At 37.7% G+C, this 26401-nt stretch overlaps 1 protein-coding gene and 1 long non-coding RNA gene across 2 annotated transcripts in view; one reads left to right on the top strand and one right to left on the bottom strand.

Annotated features, from left to right (window-relative positions):
- Positions 1-23978, bottom strand: part of LOC131190974 (uncharacterized) — a 30970-nt gene extending 6992 nt beyond the window's left edge. Inside the window, exons 1-2 of the long non-coding RNA XR_009153385.1 lie at positions 23585-23978; positions 18094-18306 (exon numbers count right to left, since the gene is read on the bottom strand). This is a non-coding gene — a long non-coding RNA (uncharacterized LOC131190974). The remainder of the gene's footprint in view (positions 1-18093; positions 18307-23584) is intronic.
- LOC131190972 (fructose-1,6-bisphosphatase isozyme 2) lies at positions 1974-24651 on the top strand. Its single transcript, XM_058168568.1, has 7 exons — positions 1974-2254; positions 4901-5063; positions 7528-7620; positions 11023-11163; positions 13118-13255; positions 21201-21320; positions 23987-24651. The coding sequence occupies exons 1-7, from the start codon at positions 2082-2084 to the stop codon at positions 24179-24181; spliced, it is 1023 nt and encodes a 340-aa protein (XP_058024551.1). The 5' UTR covers positions 1974-2081; the 3' UTR covers positions 24182-24651.
- The last annotated feature ends 1750 nt before the right edge of the window (positions 24652-26401 follow it).

The following is a 26401-nucleotide window of genomic DNA, read 5'->3' as shown; positions in this document are numbered from 1 at the left end:
GAAAAGAAAGCGCAAAATTCTATGTAGGAAAATAGGAAGAAAGTAAACAAATGGCGCTTCTTTGTCTGCCGTCTGACCTGCTGAACAATCCTGCTTTAAAATTCAAGTTTTTCAGGCCAAAACTGACCTTCGACATTTTGATCCAGGATGGAACAGCAGATGATCTATCCCTGCCCATCCCCCTCAGATGAGGTGTTTCTCAAAGTAAACCAAGTTATTTTAAAACTAGAGGTGGAAGAATAAAAAATACCTGGCATTAAAAATACTAGGAAACCAAATAACAATAGCTGTGCTTTTGTGGAATCCAACATCTCTTGTCTGACTAAGCAAGGCCAGTCCTGTTCTAGGCATGTTGATAAACAAAAATTGGGTAGGTTCAGAAAAGAGAAACTCCTGTGTTAGAGTAGAAGTTAGGCATTCCAAAATATCCCCAAATTGGAACCAACTCAGGAATTGGAATCCTCTTCATAATTACAATACTATTTTAAAGGTAAAAGATAAAGGTTCTCCTCACACATCTCTGATAGTCATTCCCAACTCTAGGGGGCGGTGCTCATCTCCATTTCAAAGCTGAAGAGCCAGAGCTGTCTGAAGATGTCTCCATGGTCATGTGACCATAATGTCAAAAGCGCATGGAAGACTGTTACCTTCCCACCAAAGGTGGTCCCTATTTTTTCTACTTGCATTTTTTACATGCTTTTGAACTGCTAGGTTGGCAGAAGCTGGGACAAGTAACGGGAGCTCATGCTGTTATGCAGCACTAGGGATTTGAACCGCTGAAGTGCCAACCTTTCAATCGACAAGCTCAGCATCTTAGCTACTGAGCCACCGTGTCCCTTAATTATATAATAAATATAATAAAAATAATACTATTTTAAACCATGCTAAATTGGGCTTTGAATACTTGGCTTAACTCCCTGGATTACAACTCCAATCATCATCCTTCAGCATTAGCCAAAGGGTCCAAAATGGTGTCTAGAGTGAAAGTGGTACAACATCGGGAGGAAGACATGTTTTCTACTTAACATCATGGCTTGATAAAACTCTTTAGCTGTTTAACACTATGGCTTGATAAAGCTACAAACTCTTTAATTGATTTTGGCAGGACCATATCTTCACAGTTTTTCTTGGAGCTAAATGTGAAGCTCCTTTGAGCCAAACTCTGAGAAAGTTCCCCATTTGCTATTTGATGAACAAGGGGCAGCTGCTCAAAATGTCATCCTGGCCAAACTGAAGCTTCTGCCTGGAATTGGGCAAGATGACTACAGTATCCCTTTCTTTCTTCTATATTTAAAAGCTCAGACTAAAGAAGTTGCCAACCTATAGTAAAGCAGATAATATAGGTCAGGGATGGTCCACCCTTCAAGGTATGCAAGGTCACAAAACAGGAATCACCAGAAGCCCTGGAATGTTCTTTAAGGAGCTTAGGGCATGGTAACAAAATCTTCAAAGTCCATTAAAGCCTCTCCCTACATCAACTTATATCTAATTCAGTCAAGATGGACTTGTTTTGAGTTTTTTCCTCATGCTCTCTACTTTCTCAGGACTCAGTTATCTTTTCTGTAGTGGCTCAACATTGCCTTCCTCTACTTCCCTGAATCAAACCCACATTCCATCACAGATTGATGTAACTGCCAAGTTTGGCAGTAAATTCCTTGAGAGTTTGCTGCATAGGCTACCTTACACACATCGTTGAGTACGCATCGTTCTATAAGATTATTTGACCCACAAATGACAGGATTTAGAACCATTCATTAATTCTCTCTTCATATCATATTCAGCAGCGACTCAATCACAATTAGTTACCTATAGTTAATTGTGCATTTACTCCAAAAGGGTAATTTGTTCAGCTGAGTAGAAGTTGCACTCTTGCTGCTTTGAAGATACAGAGGAATTGTGTGCCAGGTCTATTTCGAGCATTCAAGTCACATGGGATCAGGAATCTTTTATTAATCCGTGCTTGGGGTGCCACCAGCTGCTTCTCCTTAAAATAAAACTACCGGCAAACAGTAGGGATCAGGAGGGGAAGAGAAGAACTCCTAGTTTCTAACCAAGAAAACCAGCCCTGCTTTCCAGCCAACATGTCAGATCAAAGCCCGTTTGAAACAGATATGATAACCCTGAACCGATATGTCATGGAGAAAGGACGACGGGTGAAAGGGGCAACGGGAGAATTGACCCAGCTTTTGAACTCAATGCTCACTGCCATCAAGGCCATCTCATCAGCAGTCCGAAAGGCAGGTCTTGCTCATATGTGAGTAGCATAGAAAAAGTGAGAAGTGGATCTATATTAGAATGTTTTGAATGAGATCTGGAGAAGGAGGCCTATTTCTTATAATACATTGAACAAAATTATTGAGATAAGAGTTCCACATGGCTGCAATGAAAGAAAAGCTCCGATAATGGCTAACATGTATACTGAGTTATAGAAACCTCTCTGAAACCATTATTGATTTTGGTTTGATATAAACAGAGTTTGATCAGAAAGAAGGCACCAACAAAATCTGATGCCTCTACTCTATTAACATAATAATTTCAAGGAGAGAACAAAAACTTTCCGAATATAGCAAAATTTAATAATGGGACTGAGATGTAGACAAATAGTGTACTAGCATGTAGTATGCATGCATTTTAATATTTGGTAATATAATTCAGCAAACTAAAGCAGTAATATTAACCCAGGAATAATCCAATTTGCTTCTATGCTATTTCTGTGATTAAGAGGTTCAAACAAAATAGTCCATGAGCGTGTCAGCATAAAGACGTTTCTAACTTCTAATAGAAGTTGCATTCTGAGAAGGAATCAGAACTGCGTCAAGTGGCAAATTGCATTGTATTCATTAACAGGTTTGATGTCATGGCCAGGTCTTGATTGTCTTCCAGAAACCTGACGGCCTATTTTTATAATTTCATGTGAACATGAATGAGTTAATCAGAAAATAAATTGCCAAGGTGTAATCTTCAGCTTCTTAGCACAATGTCTCAAGGCAACAGATTTTCTTGAATTTTTTCTTCCAAGGTTACGCCTTGAAGGATGATATCAAATAGCAGAAACCCTTTTGTTCCCATGCAAACCTTTGAGACTGATTCTTATAAAAGTCAGAAATGCTGTCCAGAAAATAGAAAAGGAGTAGGATTGGTCATGGGGAAGGGCCATATTTGGTTCTGAAGATCCATTCAGCCCTCTGTCATTTCCTATTTGAAAGGAACAGCCATTTATCCTTTCATTGCTTGCAAAGGGATGGAATTAAGTGGAGAGAGAGAGAAAGAGAGAGAGAGAGAGAATGCTCCTCCTCATAACCTCATTACTGTGCATTGAGTCACTAGAAATATAACACTAATTGTTCTTTTATTGTATTTATTATTCTTCTGATATTGCATCTTGAGATTCCTGTGAATTATCTGGAGATGTATCATTGGGGCAGTCTAAGCATTGGTTAAATAGTTCACTAAATTTTGCTACTAGAACCGTGAAGCTTTATTCTGTCTTATTACTGAGCCTTGTAGTGTCGCTACAATTTCCTGTGCCAATTTAAGGGCAGCAATTGATGGAGTGCCCTGGCTTCATTTCCCCTCTTTAACGTATGGTGGGGTGAGACCTGACAAGAATAAATGGTGCCTAGATTAGAGACCTTAATCAATTTCAAGTTGCCCAAGTGACAAGTTGTCAGTGACAGAGGCTCCCTCCTGCCCACTTGTGCTATTTCTGAATTCAGGTCTGCCAGTCTTCCAGAAGATGGATAAACTTGTGTGGAAAAAAAAATAGGCCAGCTGGCAGGATGATGTGGTAGAAGAGAAGCTTGGCTGAAATAGAAAGAAGCTCCCAGAGTTCTCTCCCCTTTCATCTTGGGTTCATTTAGTGCCTTTAATAGCTGACTTCCAACAGAGATGACCATGGAAAAAGACCCTATCACAGCATTACAATGATTGGCTTTTTACAGAAACAGTTCTGAACATTTAACACTGAAGATGTCAATAAGATTATGCAAAAAAACCCAAAAATCATAGAGGATACAAAGGCAGGGATAGCTCAGGCAATAGAGAAGCCTGTTATTAGAACACAGAGCCTGCAATTACTGCAGGTTCGAGCCCGGCCCAAGGTTGACTCAGCCTTCCATCCTTTATAAGGTAGGTAAAATGAGGACCCAGATTGTTGGGGGGGCAATAAGTTGACTTTGTAAAAAATAAAAAAATAAAAATAGAATGAGACTATTGCCTTATACATTGTAAGCCGCCCTGAGTCTTCGGAGAAGGGCGGGGTATAAATGTAAACAAAAAAAGAAAAGAAAAAAAAAAGACTCATTTAGTAACAAAAAAGTTTGCAACACTTTAAAGCACATTCCTCTTATATATGCATTATTTCATGATTGCTGAGGTAAAGAGATTCAGTAAACTGAAAATAGAATATTGAAAATAGAACAGAATAGAATAGAAATACTAATAACAGACTAATGCAGTCTGTTATTAACAGCAGCTACTTGCAATTACTGCAGGTTCAAGCCCCACCAGGCCCAAGGCTGACTTAGCCTTCCATCCTTTATCAGGTAGGTAAAATGAGGACCCAGATTGTTGGGGGCAATAAGTTGACTTTGTATATAATATACAAATGGATGAAGACTATTGCTTGACATAGTGTAAGCCGCCCTGAGTCTTCAGAGAAGGGCGGGATATAAATGCAAATAAAAAAAAATAGTCTCCAATTAATCTCTGGAAATGCCTGGCAGCACATACAGGCCCTCAGTGTTTCCAAAAGGCCTTCAATATGGTCCTTCAGTATGGTCAATGGCAAAAGACTGTGAGAGGTACAGCCCAAAAATATGAAGAGCATCCATTTGCTTTTCCCTGACTTAACTCTATTTTCATGTTAGTAATAACCTTGTGGGCTTTTTTCCCTCCATAGGTATGGAATTGCAGGAAGCATGAATGTGACTGGGGATGAGCAGAAAAAACTGGATGTGTTGTCCAATTCTCTGGTTATCAACATGCTCCAGTCCTCCTACAGTAGTTGCGTCCTGGTCTCTGAAGAGAATAAAGAAGCAATAATCACTCCAAAAGAAAAGAGGGTCAGTATGCGGTCTAATTAAGTGGGAAGAGAGTGTTCCTTTATTAAGCAGCAGAGGGCGCAATTGAGTCACAGAAGGAAAAAGTTTTTCCCAAGGGGCTCCAAAGGAAACCACTGGCTTTATAGTTGAAAATGCCTGGGGGAAGAGTTGACAATCAAACCATTCCAGAACTGAATGTGGCTTCCACATGCAACAAATAATACTGCTTCCAAAATTGAATTAAGATTGAACTGCTTAAACTGAAGGAGAACTTAGTCTAAAAGAAAAACTTTCCCATGCCCATGTTGAAATAAAATGGAGGACAACTCCTAAACATCAGGGGGAGCGGGGATGCTAACACAAAGTTAAATTGCCAATATGGTCTGAGCTGATCGCAACCTCTTGGAGTCAGCTGACCATGTCAGCAACTGGATGGTCAGTGAAGCATGCCAGATTGAATCCATGACAAAAACAGTGGTGGGTTTCAACTGGTGTTACCACCGGTTCGCTTTGCACATGCGCTCCACGCTAGCACATTCCATTTTAGAACAGCTGAGGCGCGGCAGAGCTGGGCTAAAAACTAACAAATATAGATAGGTATAGTGCAGGGGCGGGCAAGAGGGGCCAACTGACAGTCGGAGAGAACCGGTTCGCTCTCACCTCACCATTGCCGCTACCGGATCGCGTGATAACTGATAGCAACCCACCACTGGACAAAAAACAAGTCAAGTAATAACAAGAACATAATAGGGTTGGAAGGAACCTTGGAGATCTTTTAGTCCAGCCATCTGCTCAAGCAGGAGATCCTATACTATTTCAGACACATCTTATTTATTTATTTATTTATTTATTTATTTATTTATTTATTTATTTATTTATTTATTTATTTATTTTGTCAGTCATATATAAGATAACAGGTAAAAGTATAAACATAATTTGGATACATGAAAAGAGTAAGTAAAAAGGAGTATTAGGACAGGGACGGTAGGCACACAGGTCTTCTTGAAAAGCTCCAGTGCTGAAGCAGCCACAGCTTCTAGAGGCAAGCCATTCACTGAATAATTATTCTCACTGTCAGGAAATTTTTCCTTATTTCTCTCTTTAATGATCTTCCACATGGTTACTGCCCTCAGGTGCTTTGGAGAATAAGTCCACCCTATTCTTCTTAGAGACAGCCCCTAAGAGGAAAAACCCTCCTTTTAAAAACAGAACAGCTAAGAATAACTGGTGGCTGCCTCTATTATTGACTAGGGAAAATGACATTGTGAGGACACAGAATAACAAAGAATGCTGGATTTAGGTATGTGTGAGGAAATTCCTGAGCCTTATTCTGGGACTTTCTGTACTATGATAGGCAGGATACTCACAGTGGGTCGCCCTACAGTTAAATGAACACCACATTTTACCAAAGAGTATGCAGTGAACTAGTTTATTTGGAAAGATGTTGAGAAATAAAATAATTTTTCATCAATTGAATGAGAACTGGTTTAAAAGAAAATCCTGCAGGATAGGTTTTCTGTCTGACAGTTTACATTTACTTTTGATCATATTTTGTGCACGATTTGTTTGGAGGAGTAGGAGCAGGAGCAGGAGATTTGAAAATATGAAATCTCAGACTTTTTATTGAAGGAACAAAAAAAAAGGAATTTATTGATTTATGAGTTGAAGATTTAAAAAGATGTAGATTAAATGTGGAGGTGAATAAGAATGTAAATTACCTGTTCAAAATAAGGTCAGAAGTAATTTGTGTTTGTTAATTTTAGTTTCCTTTTCTTTTCAGATTTTGGGGGCAGGCAAGTTGTTTCTTTATGTCTTTTCACTTATCTTATATGAAAGTTCTCAAAAAATATAAATGAAAACATAGAATCTCTTCCCTGAGATTCTAGTTCAGCCTTAAAAGGGACTCGACAATTTCCAAAATGAACCAGGGAGACAAATAAATACAGTACCTTGTATTCAAGGTAGGCTTTGCATTACTAGTACTTACATAATCTCACTGAGGAAAGTCAGGTACCTGATTTCATTGATACCCTATTGCTGTTCCCAGTTTGCCTGAAAAAATGGATCAGGAAGCTGCCAAGCTTTTTGAAATAATATTTGATATCACAGTTGAAGAACTGCAGGGAAAAAAGATAGCTTTAGCAGACTTTCAATTCACCAGAAGCAGCCAGATAAGAACTGTTTTACTTCCTTACCGCAACATTTTTGTTTGTGTGTGGGATGGGGGATGCAGTACAAGTTGTACTATAGAGTATAGTAGAGTATTATGTAGCAAAATACCGGTTGTAGGGAGTTGGTATTGTACCATATAATAGTCTATTTTTCATTATCCCTCTGATATAAAAACGCATTTTTAAATTGTTCTTCTGCATAAAGTAGAATTCTCAGGACAACTAACTTTCTCAATTATCTTTAGCTAAACCGTGAATGAACATTGTACCTGCTAATATCTGTTTTAAGACTGCTTTTGTTTCTCCTTTTTCAGGGTAAATATGTGGTGTGCTTTGATCCATTAGATGGCTCTTCCAATATAGACTGTTTAGCCTCAATAGGAACAATATTTGCAATTTACAAGAAGGTAAGCCACTGAAAAGAAAAGTGGAATAGTTAATACTAATATTTAAAAACACAGAATAAATACCTTGTAACGTCTCATTTTATCACTATCATTTATAGATTTCTAAAAATAGCATTCACTTCACGGAATTTTCCCCCAAGTTGGAAGTCATCAAACTTGTCATGAATTTGTATGCAATACCATGCAACTCTTTGGTGAAGCAACAGGCCTAGGGAACAACTCTGGATCAGATCCAAATATATGTTCAATCAACTCTATAAAATCTATTGTACATTAGATTTAATGTACATTAGAAGTACTAAGTACATTATTACTTCACATTCTCAGAGAGGTGAACTGGAAGTATGATGGTTGATCCTCTTACCTTCTACATGTTAGATGTCCTATATTTTCATCATTGAGTTACATCATACAGTTCTACTCTATGACCCTAAATTAGCTAAAATAACAAACTGGAAATGGCAGTCAGGATCTCCCATGCTTTCTTGCTTTTAATAGTATCTGCGAAAGGCATCACTGTTGCAGGCTAGTCATATAGATGCAAGTTACATGTGAAAGAGATTATAAGTACCTCATCAATTAATAGTGCTGCAAGTAAAAATCCATTTTTGGTGGGACATTCTGAGATAGTCTCAAATCTTTTGATGTCTCACTTAATTGTATTAGTCAACTTTCCTTTTTCCAAATATCTGTTTGAGGTATTTAATGGAATGTCTTAGGAGGTTGAGGTGTTCTGATTGTGTGGTGTGTGTGTGTGTGTGTGTGTGTGTGCACGCACACCTCTGAGTTAGTATTGGTTCGTGATTACTGCCTGGACATGTCCCCACAGTTTTCTTGGCAAGTTATAAGAAGTATAGTTTGTTATTGCCTGTTTCCTAAGGCTGACAATGATTGGCTCAAAGTCACCTAGCTGGCTAGAAGTCCTGGTCTCTAGTCTGATGCCTTAACCACTATTGCCAATTCGCTCTGATATTATTTTGTCTTTATTGTGTGTCCTGATGTGACCAGTATGGGCTGTTGTTTATTAATAATTGATTTGAGTGGTGTTGAAGTATGAGCTTTAAATGACAAACAGTGGTGTTTTTTGTTGCAATCCTTCCTGGAACTTGATCTGGTTCTATTGATTTGTATATGGAAGTTGTTGGATAGATGGTCAGTCTGCTGACTGCCATCAGCTCAATCAATTCGGCATCTCAGCTGAGTGGGTCAGAATAAATGAAATGACAGTATAGTGCAGGGGTCTTCAACCTTGGCAACTTTAAGACTTGTGGACTTCAACTCCCAAAATTCTGGGAGTTGAAGTCCTTAAGTCTTAAAGTTGCCAAGGTTGGAGACCCCTGGTATAGCGTATTGCCTGGCTATAGATGATTGATTGCTATTGAAACAAGGAATGCTAATTTGGGAAACAGACTCTGGAGTAGAAAACTTTAGGATGTTCCTACTGTTTATATTAAATCCAGATTGCTCTTCCTTTATCCATACGTTAGAGAAAATAAAAACTAGAAGACAATCTACATAATATTTTACATATTATATAGTTTAACCTTAAATCCCAGGAATAGGTACTAATCTTTTGGTGGAGAGATGTAACCCAGCATTTCTAGTAAAAGATCAGGTCACACCTAAAAGTTATCTGATCCATTTAGGGCAGAGTCCTGATTTGCTAAGCCTTTTGAACTAATGCTCTGGAATAATATTTAAATAACCATCCAGGATCACTTGCTCTTTGACCTTTTGCAGTTGTGTTCTTCAGGCTGTTTTGAATGTCTGAAATTGTTCCAGAATAAATGTGGAATATGAATTTGTGCATATTATTATCTACACTTTATTATGATACCAATCTTAAAATGCTAGGGATAACCCCTAGCCATGTATCCCCATTTTGGTGGGCAACATAAGACTTAAACTCGCAAGCTGTGCACCTTTGACCTAAAAAGATTAGTTTCAATTGACATTTTCCATTGATGGTTAGCTGTTACTACCTAAGAACATGAGCTAATAGTAATTATTAGCCATTTGCAAATAGATTTAACACAGGCATTGAGTCTCACAGTGACATTTGGAACAAGTTAAGGGACAAAGTTAAAGAACTCAGTGTTTCATTTGATGTGTTCTGTTGTTGAAGATTGATTATTGACACAGGCAAGTTACTTCAGTTTATGACTTGACCTGCAGCTGGTACATCTTTACTGCTAATGTTATTTGTAATTAGGCAGTATCTGCAGTTCAATTAATGAGTTCAATGAAATTCATCAGTGAAAAAATGAAATTCAACCGTGAAAAAAGTAAGGTTCTACATTTAAGCCAAAAAAACAAAATGCACAGGTACCGGATATGTGGTACCTTGCTCAATAGTAGTACTTGTGAGAGGGATCTTGGAGTCCTAGTGGACAACCATTTAGATATGAGCCAGCAGTGTGCAGCAGCTGCCAAAAAAGCCAACACAGTTCTGGGCTGCATAAAGAGAGGGATAGAATCAAGATCACGTGAAGTGTTAATACCACTTTATAATGCCTTGGTAAGGCCAGACTTGGAATATTGCATTCAGTTTTGGTCGCCACGATATAAAAAAGATGTTGAGACTCTAGAAAGAGTGCAGAGAAGAGCAACAAAGATGATTACGGGACTGGAGGCTAAAACATATGAAGAACAGTTGCAGGAACTCGGTATGCCTAGTTTAATGAAAAGAAGGACTAAGGGAGACATGATAACACTGTTCCAATATCTCAGGGGCTGCCACAAAGAAGAGGGAGTCAAACTATTCTCTAAAGCACCTGATGGTAGAACAAGAAGCAATGGGTGGAAACTAATCAAGGAGAGAAGCAACTTAGAACTAAGGAGAAATTTCCTGACAGTTAGAACAATTAATCAGTGGAACAACTTGCCTGCAGAAGTTGTATAAATGCTCCAACACTGGAAATTTTTAAGAAAATGTTAGATAACCATTTGTCTGAAATGGTGTAGCGTTTCCTGCCTGGGCAGGGGGTTGGACTAGAAGACCTCCAAGGTCCCTTCCAACTCTGTTGTTGTTGTTGTTGTTGTTGTTGTTATATTTAATATTATTTTATAGAAAAAAACTCTTCGGTCTCAATATATCAGACACATTGTAGTTCCGTGATTAAGAGAATGTCCTATCCATACATTTGAAGTTTCTTTTTTCCCCTCCAATTTAAATTTTGAAACAGCAAAATATATGGATGTGTGTGTATGTGTGCGTGTGTGTGTGCATGTATATGTAATGTATGTATTTTATATATTTATATTATTATACTATACTATACTATGCTACGCTATGCTACATTATATCATATCATGTCATATATCATATCATATCATATCATATCATATCATATCATATCCTTATATTATTACTAGCTTATAGTGCAATAATTTTTGTTTTAGACCTCTGAAGATGATCCTTCTGAAAAGGACGCCTTACAACCTGGACGCAACATTGTGGCTGCAGGCTACGCTCTGTATGGCAGCGCAACCCTGGTTGCCCTTTCAACGGGCCAAGGAGTGGATTGCTTTATGTTGGATCCGGTATGTGTCCAATACTAAGCATAGTTCTGTTTCGTTTGATATTTCACATTCCATAGGAAAACCATCTCCCTTTCCAGAGACTGTGGTGTGGTAGGCAGATAAAGTGTTTATAATATAGAAGCCATTCAGAATGAGAGCGACGCTTCCAGGAGTGGTATTTGGCCGTATAACACCATTGTAACGCCATGGTGGCAAAATGATTGCTTATGAATTGGCATGTACAAATCATTTGGATGAGTCATGAAATGCTTTTCTAGATCTGGTCCTCAAAACTACAGAATAGCTAATTTGGCCTTTACAAGACCACTCCAAAGTCAGAACAGAAGAGTGACTGCAAGCTACTTTTAGTGTTTAAAGCCGTGAAACCAAGAGGAGTTTCATTAAACGAATGAGCAACACTATTTTATAGCTGGCATTAAAAAGAGTTTGGGAAACATGTGGAAATAGCAGATGATAAAGGGTATCAAACATATTTCAACAAGCAAGGGAAAACTGAACTGAATTTAGGATGTGAAAGCTGTTTTATCCATGCATTAAAAAAACAGGGCCAGATTTTAACCAGATTGTGTTAAAATCTGAATTATTCTTTAATTTGTTCATAATTTTGCTAGGGGAAAAAAAAACAGAATTCTTGCTAATATAGTGCTTCCTACTGATGCTAAACTGGAAGCACATTAGTTTAACTTAACTTAAAAAAGCTTTATTGACTATAGGTAGTCCTTGACTTACAACAGTTCACTTAATGACCATTCAAAGTTACAACAGCACTGAAAAAACTGACTTATGACCATTTTTCACACTTATGACCAATGCAGCATTCCCATGGTCACATGATTTACATTCAGATGCTTGACAACTGACTCACTTTTCGGACGGTTGCAGTGTTGGGCGGGGGGGCTCATGCAATCACCTTTTGCAACCTTCTGAAAAGTAAAATCAATTGGAAAAACAGATTCACTTAACAACAGTGGCAAGAAAAGTTGTAAAATAGGGCAAAAATTCACTTAACAAATTTCTCACTTAGAACATAAATTTTAGGCTCAATTGTTGTAAGTTGAGGACTACCTCCACTCTGAAATTTAGCTTGAGTCTGTACTGTTTTAGTCCCTTTCATTTCTAGTGGTGATCCCTCTCTATGTGGACATCACTATTTGAATGTTGTCAAGAGAGGTCAAAACACAGACGGAGATCTCTTAGTCAGCTTCTGGGAGGCCTGCAGAATATTGGCAAAGGTTTCTAAATCCCAAAACTATCAACATTTCAAAAGCCTTTCCTCCTAATTATTACATTATTAAAAAATAATGCTTGGAGGAGGAGAACTCCAACATTGGATATTTTAATGAATGTGCCTATGGATATTCTTATCCGTAATTCTTTATTTAATGGTCCATCCTAGTATTTTGAATCCTGGGTTCCAGCTGATGGACTATAGGCTAATGGACTGTAGTAGAAGTACTACAGTACAAGTAAATGGTGCAGGCCAGGGGTGAAATGCTACTGGTTCACTCCGGTTCAAGTGAACCGGTAGCAACGGTGGCACGTGGTTTGGCGAACCGGCAGCAGCAGCAGCGTGAGACTCTGCCCACCCACCCGGATATCATTTTTTGACCCTCTGCACAAAAGGTCTAAAATCGAATGTGATGTAATGGTGCGCACACTTCCGAACCAGTACGGAAGGTAAGTAGATTTCACCCCTGGTGCAGGCCTGAAATCTTTTCACAAATCTCTAAGATGCTTATGACTCTTTGCAAAGACACTTAAAACTGCAGAGATATTTTTTTTACAATTGGCTATCACTAACTTCAATTCTTTTTATTCCTTTAAAAGTGGATTAAATAGAATTTTACCTGATTCCTTGAAGGAATGGGAAATATTTACAGTAATAAATCATTAAGGTGGCATGTGAATTAATAGTATATGAATAAGCTCCTTTATTTATTTTATCTGTTTGTAGGGTCTTGGTGAATTCATTTTGGTGGAAAAAGACGTGAAAATCAAGAAGAAAGGAAAAATCTATAGTCTTAATGAAGGTTATGCAAAGTATTTTGATCCTGCTGTGACTGAGTATATACACAAGAAGAAATTTCCTGAGGTAATTTACCTTTTGGCTGCCATTAATTACAAGTAGTATTTAATGTAGTTTAGTTCCATAGCTCCCACAGAGAATTTTGATTACAGTTGAATTAATCCATTCAAGGAGAAAACTTGTTGTCCAAAAGTACTGGAAAATCTAAATCTAAGCAAGTCCCCATTCAATAGCAACTCATGCTATTTAGCAAAAAGGTAGGCATTTATTTTAGAAACATTACTTTAATTTAAGAATAAAATAGAAGGTCGCCTTCCAAGCATAACGAATATAGAATTGTGAAATATATAGCAAAAAATAGTGAAAAATATTGGGGCACTGGATAAATTCCATGGTTCAAACTGCCACAATACATTGAACTGTTGATAGTATAGTTGCAGTCTTACATTTTTTCAGGACAGTGGGACTTATTTCCTTGAGAACAACTAAAGACTGAGCTCAAACCCATTTAATTTTTTTTTACAAAATATGTTTTTTATTTATTTATTTATTTATTTATTTGAATTTATATCCCGCCCTTCTCCGAAGACTCAGGGCGGTTTACACTGTGTTAAGCAATAGTCTTCATCCATTTGTATATTGTATACAAAGTCAACTTTTATTGCCCCCAACAGTCTGGGTCCTCATTTTACCTACCTTATAAAGGATGGAAGGCTGAGTCAACCTTGGGCCTGGTGGGACTTGAGAACTTGCAGTAATTGCAAGCAGCTGTGTTAATAACAGACAGACTTAGTCTGCTGAGCCAAAATGTTAACATTAAAAAATGTTAACATTTTTCAAAGAAATCCAGCCTAAAATCAAAGAAAACATCATCTTACATGTTTATTTCCAGGATGGCTTCTGAACTTACATAATATCACAGACATTCTTCAAAAATGAAATGAGTTTATGGCTGAAGTGGTCAAAATATCTTGGAAGCTTAGGGCTGACAAGAATCAATTTATTAGAATAGTCTAGGTCAGGGGTGTCAAACTCGATTTCATTGAGGCCCATTCTGCCAGTGAAAATGGGCTCCTGAGCTCCATTTTCAGCTGTGATGGCCTCCTGGAAGAATCTTCCAGTGAAAATGGAGCTAAGGAGGGATGCCCTTGCGAGCTCCCTTTTCACTGGTAGAGGCCCCATAGGCAAGTCTTTTGCTATTTCCAGGGTGGCCCTGTGGCCCAGATCTAAGCACCCTGCAGACCATATCTGGCCCACAGGCCTTGAGTTTGATACCCCTGGTCTAGGTTATGGGTGATTGGCTATACTTACTGTTTCAGCTATGATCAAGCGTTTTCATGGTAGCCAGTTTGTGAGAACACCTATAACATACTAAATATGTAATACTAAATACATTCATATCCATCTGCTATTCTTTTTTGTGGTAAGAAACTTTATAAAGCACAGAAAATGAGCCAGGAATAAGGAATAATGAACCAAAAAAATTAAACAGAGGAGAAAAGAGAAGAAAATAATGCTTTGCTAAAACTGGTTTTCTTTCTCATGCCTTTGAGTCAGTCTTGATTCCTGGCAATTACAAGAACAAGATGCTGGAGCTTTCTTGGCAAAATTTGCCTCCTTCCTAGGGCTGAGAGAAAGTGATTAGGGCAGGATAGGACTCATGATCTCCCAATCTCAGTGCTCTAACTACTACACCAGCCTGATTCTCCTAAAACTAATTTACGCTAACATTATTCACCGTGCCTCTTTATACATTTCTATACCAGTATCCATCTTTGCTTATATAATTGACATATATTGATTCATTTCATTTTATTCTTTTAAACTTGCTTCTCTTTTTTTCAGGAGCTTATTTGTTCTATTATCCATAACTTTCTTAGTTCTATATAACGAAATGGTAGAAACACTTCGGTATATAGAACATTTTTACTCTTTTATTATTTTTTTAAACAAACATTCATTACTGCCAGCGTTTGCATTTCTTTGATTTTCCCATTTTTGTAATGAAGGAGTACAAATTCGCTGGATCGAAGTTTCCACTATTTATAATTGTAGTTGTTAAAGTTGGGATTTCTCAATTCCAGTTCTTTGCTGCACTTATTTTCAGATCCATCCTCCTTACTATACCAAATGTCTGTCTAACGTGCCTTGAAAATTTTTTGGATTCTCAACTAACCATGAAGACCACCTGCATGTCAATGAACATGCAGCACCCATGCACTTCCTTACCCAAGGAAGTATGTCCTTATACATGTCCAAGAACTCCACAAACATTCCTTAAACATTTCCCCAAAAGTATATAGCATTAAACAGCCAATAGGACATCATCACTGTGTCTTGCTCTCTGCTCATTTTTGAACCATTTACTAAACAATCTATTTCTTCACCTTCATGCTTTACTTGTATGGTGTTCTATACAGGCAGTTGTCCACTTACAGCAGTTCATTTAATGACCTTTTGAAGCTACCACGACACTGAAAAAAACAACTTATGACCATATTTCACACATACAGCTGTTGCAGCGTCCCCATAGTCACGGATCAAAATTCAGATGCTGGCAACTGACTCATATTTATGGGTTGGAGTGTCCCAGGATCATGTGATCACATTTTGCAATCTTCTGACAAACAGTGTCAATGGGTAAGCCAGATTCACTTAACAACCATGTTCCTAACTTTTTTTGTTTTGTTTTTTTGTTTACATTTATATCCCGCCCTTCTCCGAAGACTCAGGGCGGCTTACAGTGTGTAAGGCAATAGTCTCATTCTATTTGTATATTTACAAAGTCAACTTATTGCCCCCCCAACAATCTGGGTCCTCATTTACCTAATTTAACTTAACTTAACTTAACAGCTGCTGCAAGAAAAGTCATAAAATGGGGTAAAATTGACTTAACAAATGTCTCACTTAGCAACAGAAATTTCGGGCTGGGTTGTGGTCATAAGCCAAGGACTACCTGTACTTCAGTATACTTTACCTTCAATTCAATACTTTCACAAACATTCCATAATGCAGGCATACACTCTCGCTAAATCAATCTTATATTAATGTCCTTTCCCAGGGATCACATGCTGAAAATGGAAATCTGCTTTTAACACCCCCTACTTGGCCAAAAGCCATACTGTATCCTCCACCTTCATACTGTTCCTGCTCACCTCTTGTACCGTTTCAAGTAGAATTTTACAAGTAACTTTTCAGGCACTCAGGATAATAACGCCCATAATTTTCCCACTCACTGTTGGTACTAATTATCAGGCAGGTGCAATTTTCTCACACACATTAAACAATTTGGACTTGCAAAATTCTCCTCCTTTTTCATGTGACAGAGGAAAAGATCAGAAGTTTCTGCTTTTAAGTTAAACTAGTTGTTAAGCAGAGCTCCCTGCTGTATGGGAATCCAGAAAACTGGATAGCAAAAGCAGGTGTATCCAATAACTTTGATTACCGTATATACTCGAGTATAAGCCGAGTTTTTCAGCACGTTTTTTGTGCTGAAAAACGTCCCCTCGGCTTATACTCGGGTCTATACGGCTTATACTCGAGTTTTGTTTTTTTTTTAAGCCCCTCGGCTTATACTCGAGTATATACGGCTTATACTCGAGTTTTTTTTCTTCTTTTTTTCACATTTTACCGGACGGTGCAGTGAGAGGGCGGGGCGGGGAGCCGCCAGCCTTCTCAGCTGAGGGAGGGAGGGTTTCCCCAACCGGTAGGTGCCTCATTTCCCACCCTCGACTTATACTCGAGTCCCCAGTTTACCCCAGTTTTTGGGGTAAAATTGGGGACCTCGGCTTATACTCGGATCGGCTTATATTCGAGTATATACGGTAATTTAAAACTGAGAAGAGAGAGGCAGTCTTGCTCTCTTTCCCTCACAAGCTCTAAAACTCAGTTGGGGCTACAATTACTATTTGGGGAGGAGAGTTACAGTAGGTCCAAACTGGGTCTATCAACCAGGAATGATAGATCTCTCTCCTTTCCCCCAATAGACCAATTGTTTCATAAATAAATTTAATCTCATTTTATGACTTACACAATAGGTAGTTATTTCCCATTTCAAAATATCAGAAAATACTTCTGCCTGGTAATTAGAAAAACCTACCAAGGCCACCAAAAAAAAAAAAAGGAGTTTAAGGAATGCATGCGCCTTGGGACATGAGGTTGTTCTAACCTGTGTTACAGGAAGAACACAAAGATGGTATTATGTAAATGGAGTTATTTACCCTACTTATGAACCTGTCATTTGATATTTCCTATTCCAAATCCAGCAATGATTAAATTTTCAGCCAAACAAAAAGCCTTCAGAAAAAAGTGTATTTTTTCCTGTTGCTTTAGCTGCCAAGCAGCCGAGCCATATATATGTCTGATTCAGAACTTGACCTATAAACTCAAATTTTGCAATGATACTGTTTGTCAAGTTTATCATAAAAGAATCAGAAACAAAAACCAGGAAATGACTTCACTATATTATATAGGTTCTGGGATTTGGGTGACTTTACCTTTGTTTATACCATTTTCATAATCAGCATTTAGTGCGTTCATTGCAGGAATTGCATGAAGCCATTAGGTGTGACTTTATTCAACTTACTGTAGTTCAAGAAGGCATTATTTCATATTTTCACAAACACATATGTTCGACTAAACCAGGAAAATGAGGAAACAGAAACAGAGAAGGATTTAACCTTATTGTGCCTTTTTCGCACCAAATCCAGTTTAGACTGAGTCATCTGGTTTACTTACTTTCTTTTACACAACAGTACAATTATTTTAATTTATTTTATTTTACAAAGTTGAACAAGTAAATCTGTAAATCTAGACAGCCATAGCAAAGGTGACTGTGATCCTAATCACAGCATATTGCAGTTAGTTGTGGTTTGTTTCATTGGATTTATTGGATAGGTACTTACATGATCTGTCCATAGCTGGCATCAGACTTCCTTAGTTCATTCTTTCTTAGCTTTTGCACCTGTTGTTATAGAATGGCTACCCTAAAATTTCAGTCAGCATGGCCATTGCTGAGAATTTTTGAGGTGTGGAATGCAGAGAGGATCAGGTCAGAGAAGGCTGATTTTGTGTAAGAATATGCTGAATTTTTCTTCTTTGATCAGGTGATTAGCTACCTTGGATAGAAAACAATGGGCATAGTATGAGTTCCTAAGGCTTGAAATCTTCTATATATGTAGAAAACCACTAAAACCACTGCACTTGCTCTGTAGGGGATTAACCAGTAAAATTGCACTGTTATCTCTCCACAAAACTCACTGTGCATTGAATAAAAAGCATGTAAGTAGCTTTTCTCATTGCTGTGTTATAAATACTATTGTAAAAGATTGTAGAAAATGAGATTATAATCTTTTTATTTACTCTATAATTTTTGACTTCAAGGTACTTATTACATCATTGACAATTGAAATGATCAGGTACACATTGCTATTAAGTTCTTAAGAAGGGAGAACTGAAATCTTCCCCTAGATCAGACTCTGGCAATCATGACAACTTTATAACCTGTGGACTTCAAATCCCAGAATTCCTGAGCTAGCCCTAGATATTTGATGGTTGGTGCTTTTGAAAGTTCCACCCCATGCAAATTGCCCCATGGGTTGCTTACTGCATCCTTCCTGTGTGAAATTGTTTCAAGGAAAAATACACTTAAGCTTAAGCCACTGATCTGAAACCAAAGCTATCAAGTTGTTTTAAAGAAATACAACTGGATTATGGAATAACTTGAAAGCCAACGAATTGATTTTCAAAGCATCCCTTTGGGGAAAAAAATACAATATCCCTTTTATTCCAGTTGCTGGAAGAAACTGCAAGCCATAAAAATGAACTTTTGCTGATATTATAGAAGGAACTGAGTTTTTTTCCCAGTAGATCCTAGTTCCCATCCCAAACACCTAAGGCCATTTTCAACAACTGGCTTTAATGATATTGTGTTATATGAGATTGAATGTTGCTAATACAGATCATTCTCGACTTATGACCACAATTGAGCCCAAAATTTCTGTTGCTAAATGAAACATTTGTTAAATAAGTTTTGCCCCATTTTACGACCTTTCTTGCCACAGTTGTTAAGTGAGTCCCTCCAAGTTATTAAGTTAATGACACAGTTGTTAAGTGAATTTGGCTTCCTTGTTGACTTTGCTTATAAGAAAGTTGCAAAAGGTAAATCACATGATCTCAGGACACTGCAATTGTCATAAATATGAGTCACCACAGGGATTCTGAAACAATTGTAAGTGTGAAAAACGGTCATAAGTCATTTTTTTCAGTGCCATTGTAACTTTGAACAGTCACTAAAGGAATTGTTGTAAGTTGAGTACACTCTGTATTGCGTTATATGAGATTGATTGCTGCTATGTTGCTTTTTTGAGGCATGGAATGGGCTTTAAAAATTTGTTTGAGTATGTTATGTATGTGAGGATGGAAAAGGAAATGAAATATATCTCTGTTAATCTGCTCATTGTAGTATCATCTGTTTTGAGTGATGTGGTGGGAACTTTCTTGAATACAGGTGCATGACCACAAAGCATAAATGAAAATTAATATAAACACTCTGAAATGTCTGCATGATGAGAAGTTACCCTTTAAAAATGAGCAGAGTGGAATGAAACTAACAGGCGTACTAAGAGTTCCATAAACTGTGACTTTTATTTGAGAGCATTTGGGCAATATCTATATTGATAGAATTCTATCTTTCCAAGTGCCCGCGCGGAAGTACCATTAGCTATTTCCAGAAAGGAAAAATGAATCATTCCAAACCATCAATCAGTTTCTTTTGTCATCTGAAAGGGAGATCTGTGAATTGTTCACTTGGAACAGTGAAAGTGTCTTGGTCTTGGGATATAACAAAATGAGAACAGGAGAGTGCAGTGGAAATTCAGAAAGGCAATAGGCTGGCACTTCTCCATTTGCTTTCTTGTCCATTCTCTGTCTCATTCTAGCTTAAATAAATCTGCAAGATCCATACATGCAATAATTTAATGCTTCCTCAAGGCTTGAAAACATTTAATATTATAGTCTGTTTTGCCAGGGATATAATATTGTACTGTGACAGTGAAGTTAGGGTGTGATATTCTGGCACATTTGGATTTCTGCCAACCAAAAAATTGATTGATATGGAGTTTATTTCTATGGCCAGAAGTCTTTTATTTATCTATTTATTTATTTTTAAAAAGTTTTTTATTTATAATAAAAATTAAAAACAGTGGACATAGCGTAACATCTCCGGTTTAAACATTTTCACCAAATTTTGTCATATAATTGATACACTTCCTTATCTCTATACATATTTAAACTAATTATCACATTTCAAATAAATATATTCTTCAACCATATAGGTTATTTTGATATCTAATTCAATTGTATCTATCATAACAAATTAGCATAAAAACTTCCAAGCGTTTTACTCATCAATGGTTCTATATCCCAGCATTTCTCCTCCTTTCCAGCCAATAATAAAATTGTTCCAGATTTCATAATATTCTGATTCATTTTTGTCTTTAAATTCCAGAGTCAATCTGTCCATTTCTGCGCAAATTAATATTTTAGCAAACACTTCTACTTCTGTGGAGGTCTCTTTGTTTTTCCATTTTTGTGCAAAAACTAACCTTGCTTGCTGTCTTTTATGTACACTGAGAGCATATGCACCAAGACAAATTCCTTGTTTGTCCAATCACACTTGGCCAATAAAAAATTCTATTCTATTCTATTCTATTCTATTCTATTCTATTCTATTCTATTCTATTCTATTCTATGTTAGAATGTGTAACATTAGGTAAATTGTGCTCTTGTTGTTTTTGCCCTCTATAGTACCCAGTAGAAAGAATTTTGGTTTTGCTTCTATATTTTGTTCTATGGCCAGAATTCCATGGATACGTAATTGTTAGAAATTGCAGATTAGGTATTTCATTATTTTTTCTTCCCTCTGAATTATGCCTCATATTAGTTCAGATTTGTACTAGGTAATGAGTACAAACAATTCCACTCTCATATAAACTGTATTTCTGCTTTACAGGAAGGTACATCTCCTTATGGAGCCAGATATGTAGGCTCCATGGTGGCTGATATTCACCGTACCCTGGTGTATGGTGGGATATTTTTATATCCAGCTAATCAGAAAAGTCCCAAAGGAAAGGTATGTTTCTACTTTAAATTGATTTATTATAAGAAAGTTCATTTTTAATGAAAAAGGTAGGCATTTTGTTCCTTGGAAAATCAGGATTTAAAATTAGAGAATAGCCCAACTGATGCAAGGAATCACAAGGAATCCAATAAATGAGTTGAGTTTTTTTGCAATAAAAATTAGGAATATATATATAAGAAAAACTTGCATATTAATTATTATTTATTAAATTTATATTCTACCCAATTCCCACATTTATTATTTGAGAAACCCCACTAAGTATTACAATATGCTATATATGTGAGTAAATGAATTTAGGATTCCACAATTATTAGAAAATTAATCATAACACCACCAGCCGAAACTATGATGAAAATTATATGATTTCATTGTTTAAATAATGGCATGTGGTTAGTGGCTTAAGTGGGACTGTTGCTGCAAGTTTCTAATTCTTGACAAGGTCCTCATGAAGTCAGGTTTTCTTATTTTTAGGTTAGCAGGTGATAATAATGTGAAATTCTCTGGAGAGAGTGCAGGTTGATTTTAAACAGCAGAAAAAAATAAATGGTTTTCTAACATGTTCATTACTAAGTTTTCTTAGTACTGGAACATTTTTAACTATCAATTAGGATTTTGCAAGTTTACAGATCATTTTGAAAGCTACTTAAACAAGTACACAATGGCTGAACTTGCAGACAATAGTCTACCTTTGAGAACAATGTGCTGTGTAATGCACACTGTACTATGTATATCATTTTCCAAACCAAAGTTTGTCTCACATGATGTTGTTCATGCTTCAGAAAGTATCTCAAAGTGTATGAGGAAATAATGGACAATGCTTTCTTCCCCTTTGTTCCCGTTCGAGAAGACATAAAGCTTTTCAGAATTCTGACAAACTAGGGAAGTTTAAGAAATATAAGTCTTAAATAGGGACTTAAATATTTTAGGAACATATTAGATCAGTGGTGTCAAACTCAAGGCCCGTGGGCCGAATCCTACCCATGGTGTGCTTAGACTAAAGTGACCAGATTTCAGCAATGGCAAAGCGGGACACCATTGATGGGGGGGAGGGGGGGCTGCGCATGCATGCTGAGTCTTGCCATCTGCCTGAAGGAGGAGGAGCGGCTGCTGCTTCTCCCTCTTCCAGGCAGGCTTGGCTCTCCTCTCGGCTCTTCTCTTCCTCTCGGGTGAAGTCAAGCGGCATCTCTCCTCCCTCTCACGCCCCCTTCTCTGCCACTCCCCCTTCTCCGCCTCCTCCTCTTGCGTTACCGCCTCCCATTTTCAGAATGGGAGTGAAACAAAAAAAAATCGGGACTTTTGGGAATTGCCGCGGGATGCGGGACAAATTATTAAAAAGCGGGACTGTCCCGCCAAAAGCGGGATGTCTGGTCACTATAGCTTACACCTGGCCTGTGGGGCTGGGCCGGAAATAGCAAAGGATTGGCCCACAATGCCTCTGCTAGGGAAAATGTGGTGTGGGGGGTGTGTGCTCCCCCTGCATCCCATTTCTGGCCTCCTGAAGAACTCTGGCAGAAAAAATGGGATGCAGGGGGTGCATGTGCCCCCCCGTGCCCCATTTTGGCCGGCAGAGTGCTGCAGGAGGCCATCCAGCCTGAAAATGGGATGCTAGGGAGTGGGGGAGATCCCCTGCCCCCCCATCCTCCATTTTGGCCAGCAGAGTACTGCAGCAGGCTGTTCAGGGAGAAAATGGGGCATGAGGGGGCTGCACGCAGCCTCCCCATGCCCCTTTTTGGCTGGCAGAATCCCCTTCTCTCCCGCTTCCCCCGCCGCCCCAGACTGGCCTGTTGAGGACAGCTACAATGCTGATCTGGCTCTTGAAGAAATCCAGTTTGACCCCCCTGTATTAGATGGTATTCTATGTGGAAAACAATATAATGAAACAAGGAATAGGCAGGGAGAGTCTTAATATGCTAAGTCATAATTTATTCAATATAGTTTGTTGTCAAAGCACTTTGACTGGAATCTTCTTGTTGGAAATCATAAATTACTTTTCAATAAACCACGACATAGCTGGATTCAAACATGCTTTTTAAAAACATCACATTTTGGCTTAGGAAAATTCAGCTTCCAAAATTCTGTCTATATTGATTGGAAATGGATAGATGAAAATATTACAGTTCAACTAGTCCAGATATGCTATATTCTCCTGTAATGCTAAGCTGTAATGCATGATTGACATGTCATGCTAAACCAAAAACACAAGACCACATTGTAACTTCAAATGAAGTGTGGCTTACAACTCTATGTTTACCTACCTCACTATTTTTCTGCCTGGAGGGTAGCAGGACTCTTCAAAGTCTTAGGTAGAATTTATTATCAGGGAATAGTAAGGTTGAATCTGGACATTCTGCATGAACGACTGTTAAAAAACTATTGTTCTTCCTGATCGATGCTTGCTCTTTGCTGGGGAAAATGCAGTTTGTGTTCCTATTGAAATGGACTGGAACAATTAATTTGGACTGCACTGCATTTATTACTGTTGCGATTTTTAAAAAAACAGCAATGCAAGAATTTCAAAACTGTCAGATGATATATGTATGAGTGTTTATAATTTGCAAAACTGTTGTGATTAGATATAAATTCTTCTACTGCTTCTTAAATAGTTTCAACAAAAGAGATTAAAGTGAGAATAATGGGTTTTCCCTCTTATTTTCTAGCTGCGGCTCTTGTACGAATGCAACCCCATCGCTTTTATCATTGAACAGGCTGGTGGAATAGCTACCACGGGCACAGAGCCAGTGTTGGATGTAAAGCCAGAGTCTATTCATCAGAGAGTCCCTTTTGTTGCTGGTTCGCCTGAGGATGTTCAAGAATATCTTGCATTTGTACAGAAACACCAGAAAAGCAGCTAGTGGCCCTCTACAGTGCCTCATCTATTTGCTTTCACACTATGCTCTGGAAAAATATGGAGCTGCAAAATGAAAGAAATGTCCAATCTGATAATCATAATAAGAAAGTCATTGTTCTCCCCCCCCTTTTTTTAAAAAAAGAAAATCTTCATTTCAATAAAAATATTAAGTTGATCATTTTTTTTAAAGAAACAAGAAGAGTAAAACAAGGGTCTTTTTGAATGAATTTAATATCTCCTTTCCTCAGACAAGTTTTGCATGGGAAGTTCATGCCTCATCAAGTCAGCTAAATAATCAAATCACACATTGTCTAGTCTTGTGACCCTGTGAGGCAATGGGTTTCTCTCTCCATTTAGACTTGATCAAAACAATAAAAATGTTTTCCCCCCCAAAAAGGGTGCATCCACGCTGTTGGCAATTTTAAATTGCCAGTCTGGCCTTTACTCTGTATAGATTAAAATGGTTTTTCATGATTTGTTTCTTGTTTTGTTTTTCACATATATTTTGCATATCAAACTTTTAAAAGTTGATTCTGCCTTCAGCCAACTAACACAAATAACTTATATATCTTTAAAGCTCCCCAGATTTGTCCCCCACCCAAAATATATATAAAGAATTGATTGTTATGTCTATATGGCAAGATGATTCTGGTACCTTGAGAAAAATTTAAAGATTTCAGAGCAAGAATCCAGTACTTAACTAAGGTTTACTGTTTCTATTCAACTTGGAATAGAAATTGAATAGATTTGTTTTGATCTTTGGATATGATCCTACTGCTGAGGAATCATGTATCGTATCTAGGACAACTATCTTATTCCACGGAAGGTTTCTAAATGATTCGTATTGTTCTTATTTTATGTACATCTACAGTATATACACGTGTAATAGAGCTGTTTAAAATGTGTAGTCTCCCCCCAAAAGATATTATATTATATAATATAGTGATTTAGAATAAAAAGCATCATTGCCTATATTTTTTTACAATTAGAAAAGTGCTGTTCTCAGTATTTTTGATAGCTGAGACCAACACTTTCTACATCTCATAAAATTGGCCTGACTTCTCATTAATTAATCGTTGAGGATTCCTACTTACCACCGCTGCTATATCACTATTTCATAAAGAATTTCAAGCTGGCTCATCAAGTTGAAATCCAAAATCCTCTTCTTAATATTCTTTTAAAGCATAGAGAACAGCTTGCATTTGATATAAAAGCTATTTGTGTGGGTAGGTGCTACCCACACCTTCATGAGCAAAAGCTGGCTTCCTTGACACTGTTTTCTGTGTACTTTTCTTTGTACTGTATTTTTCATTTCAATGCTCCTGAACTGAGAGAAGGACAGAATGAGTAGACTAGGAGTACCCAACCTTGGCAACTTTAAGACTTGTAGACTTCAACTTCCAGAATTATCAGCTGAGGAATTCTGAGAGTTGAAGTCCACAAGTCATCTTGGGTAGCCAAGGTGGATACCCTTTGACTAGACCAGGGCTGTCAAACTCCCAGCCCACAAGCAGGATGCGTCATGCAATGGCCACGCCCATGCTTGGTTTAGTGAAAGAGAAAAAAGTCCTAATACATCATGTGACGCCACTATGACGATGTGATTTTGACACCCCTGGACTAGACCATTCTACCAACCTGCTGAAAGTAAAACTCCATATCTTCTTATCCTAGTTGAAAGCCATATTCCTACCTGATTCTCCTCTGAAGATATCCCTATAATTTCAAATGATATTAAACACTGTTCTTCAAATTTTGTTAATATTCTTGATTGGTGATTATTATTGCACTTGAAGTGATAACTTCTATAAGATATGTTCAATTTTTCAATCAGTGCTAGGTTAGTTCTGATTTTAATCTGATCATTTTTCTCCATTTTTCCAACCACATACAGACAATTGATTACAAGATTTAACTTATGAGTTTATTGAAATAATTGAAATCAACAGGAGATAATGCAGTATAGGACAAGCAGTAGTGAGCATAACAACAGAAAATTCCCACTAACCTTCCTGAAACAGTTATAACCTTGCATACAGAAGAAATAGTAAATAGTAATGATCTTGTCTTAGATGAAAGGACATGGTGGCTCAGTGGCTAAGATGCTGAACTTGTCGATCGAAAGGTCGGCAGTTTGGTGATTCGAAACCCTAGTGCCGCATAATGGGGTGAGCTCCCGTTTCTTGTCCCAGCTTCTGCCAACCTAGCAGTTCAAAAGCACGTA

Source organism: Ahaetulla prasina, chromosome 2 (assembly GCF_028640845.1).
Source record: "Ahaetulla prasina isolate Xishuangbanna chromosome 2, ASM2864084v1, whole genome shotgun sequence".
NCBI lineage: Eukaryota > Metazoa > Chordata > Lepidosauria > Squamata > Colubridae > Ahaetulla > Ahaetulla prasina.
The sequence above is the reverse complement of the archived record's forward strand: the minus strand, read 5'-3'. Positions and strand labels throughout refer to the sequence as shown.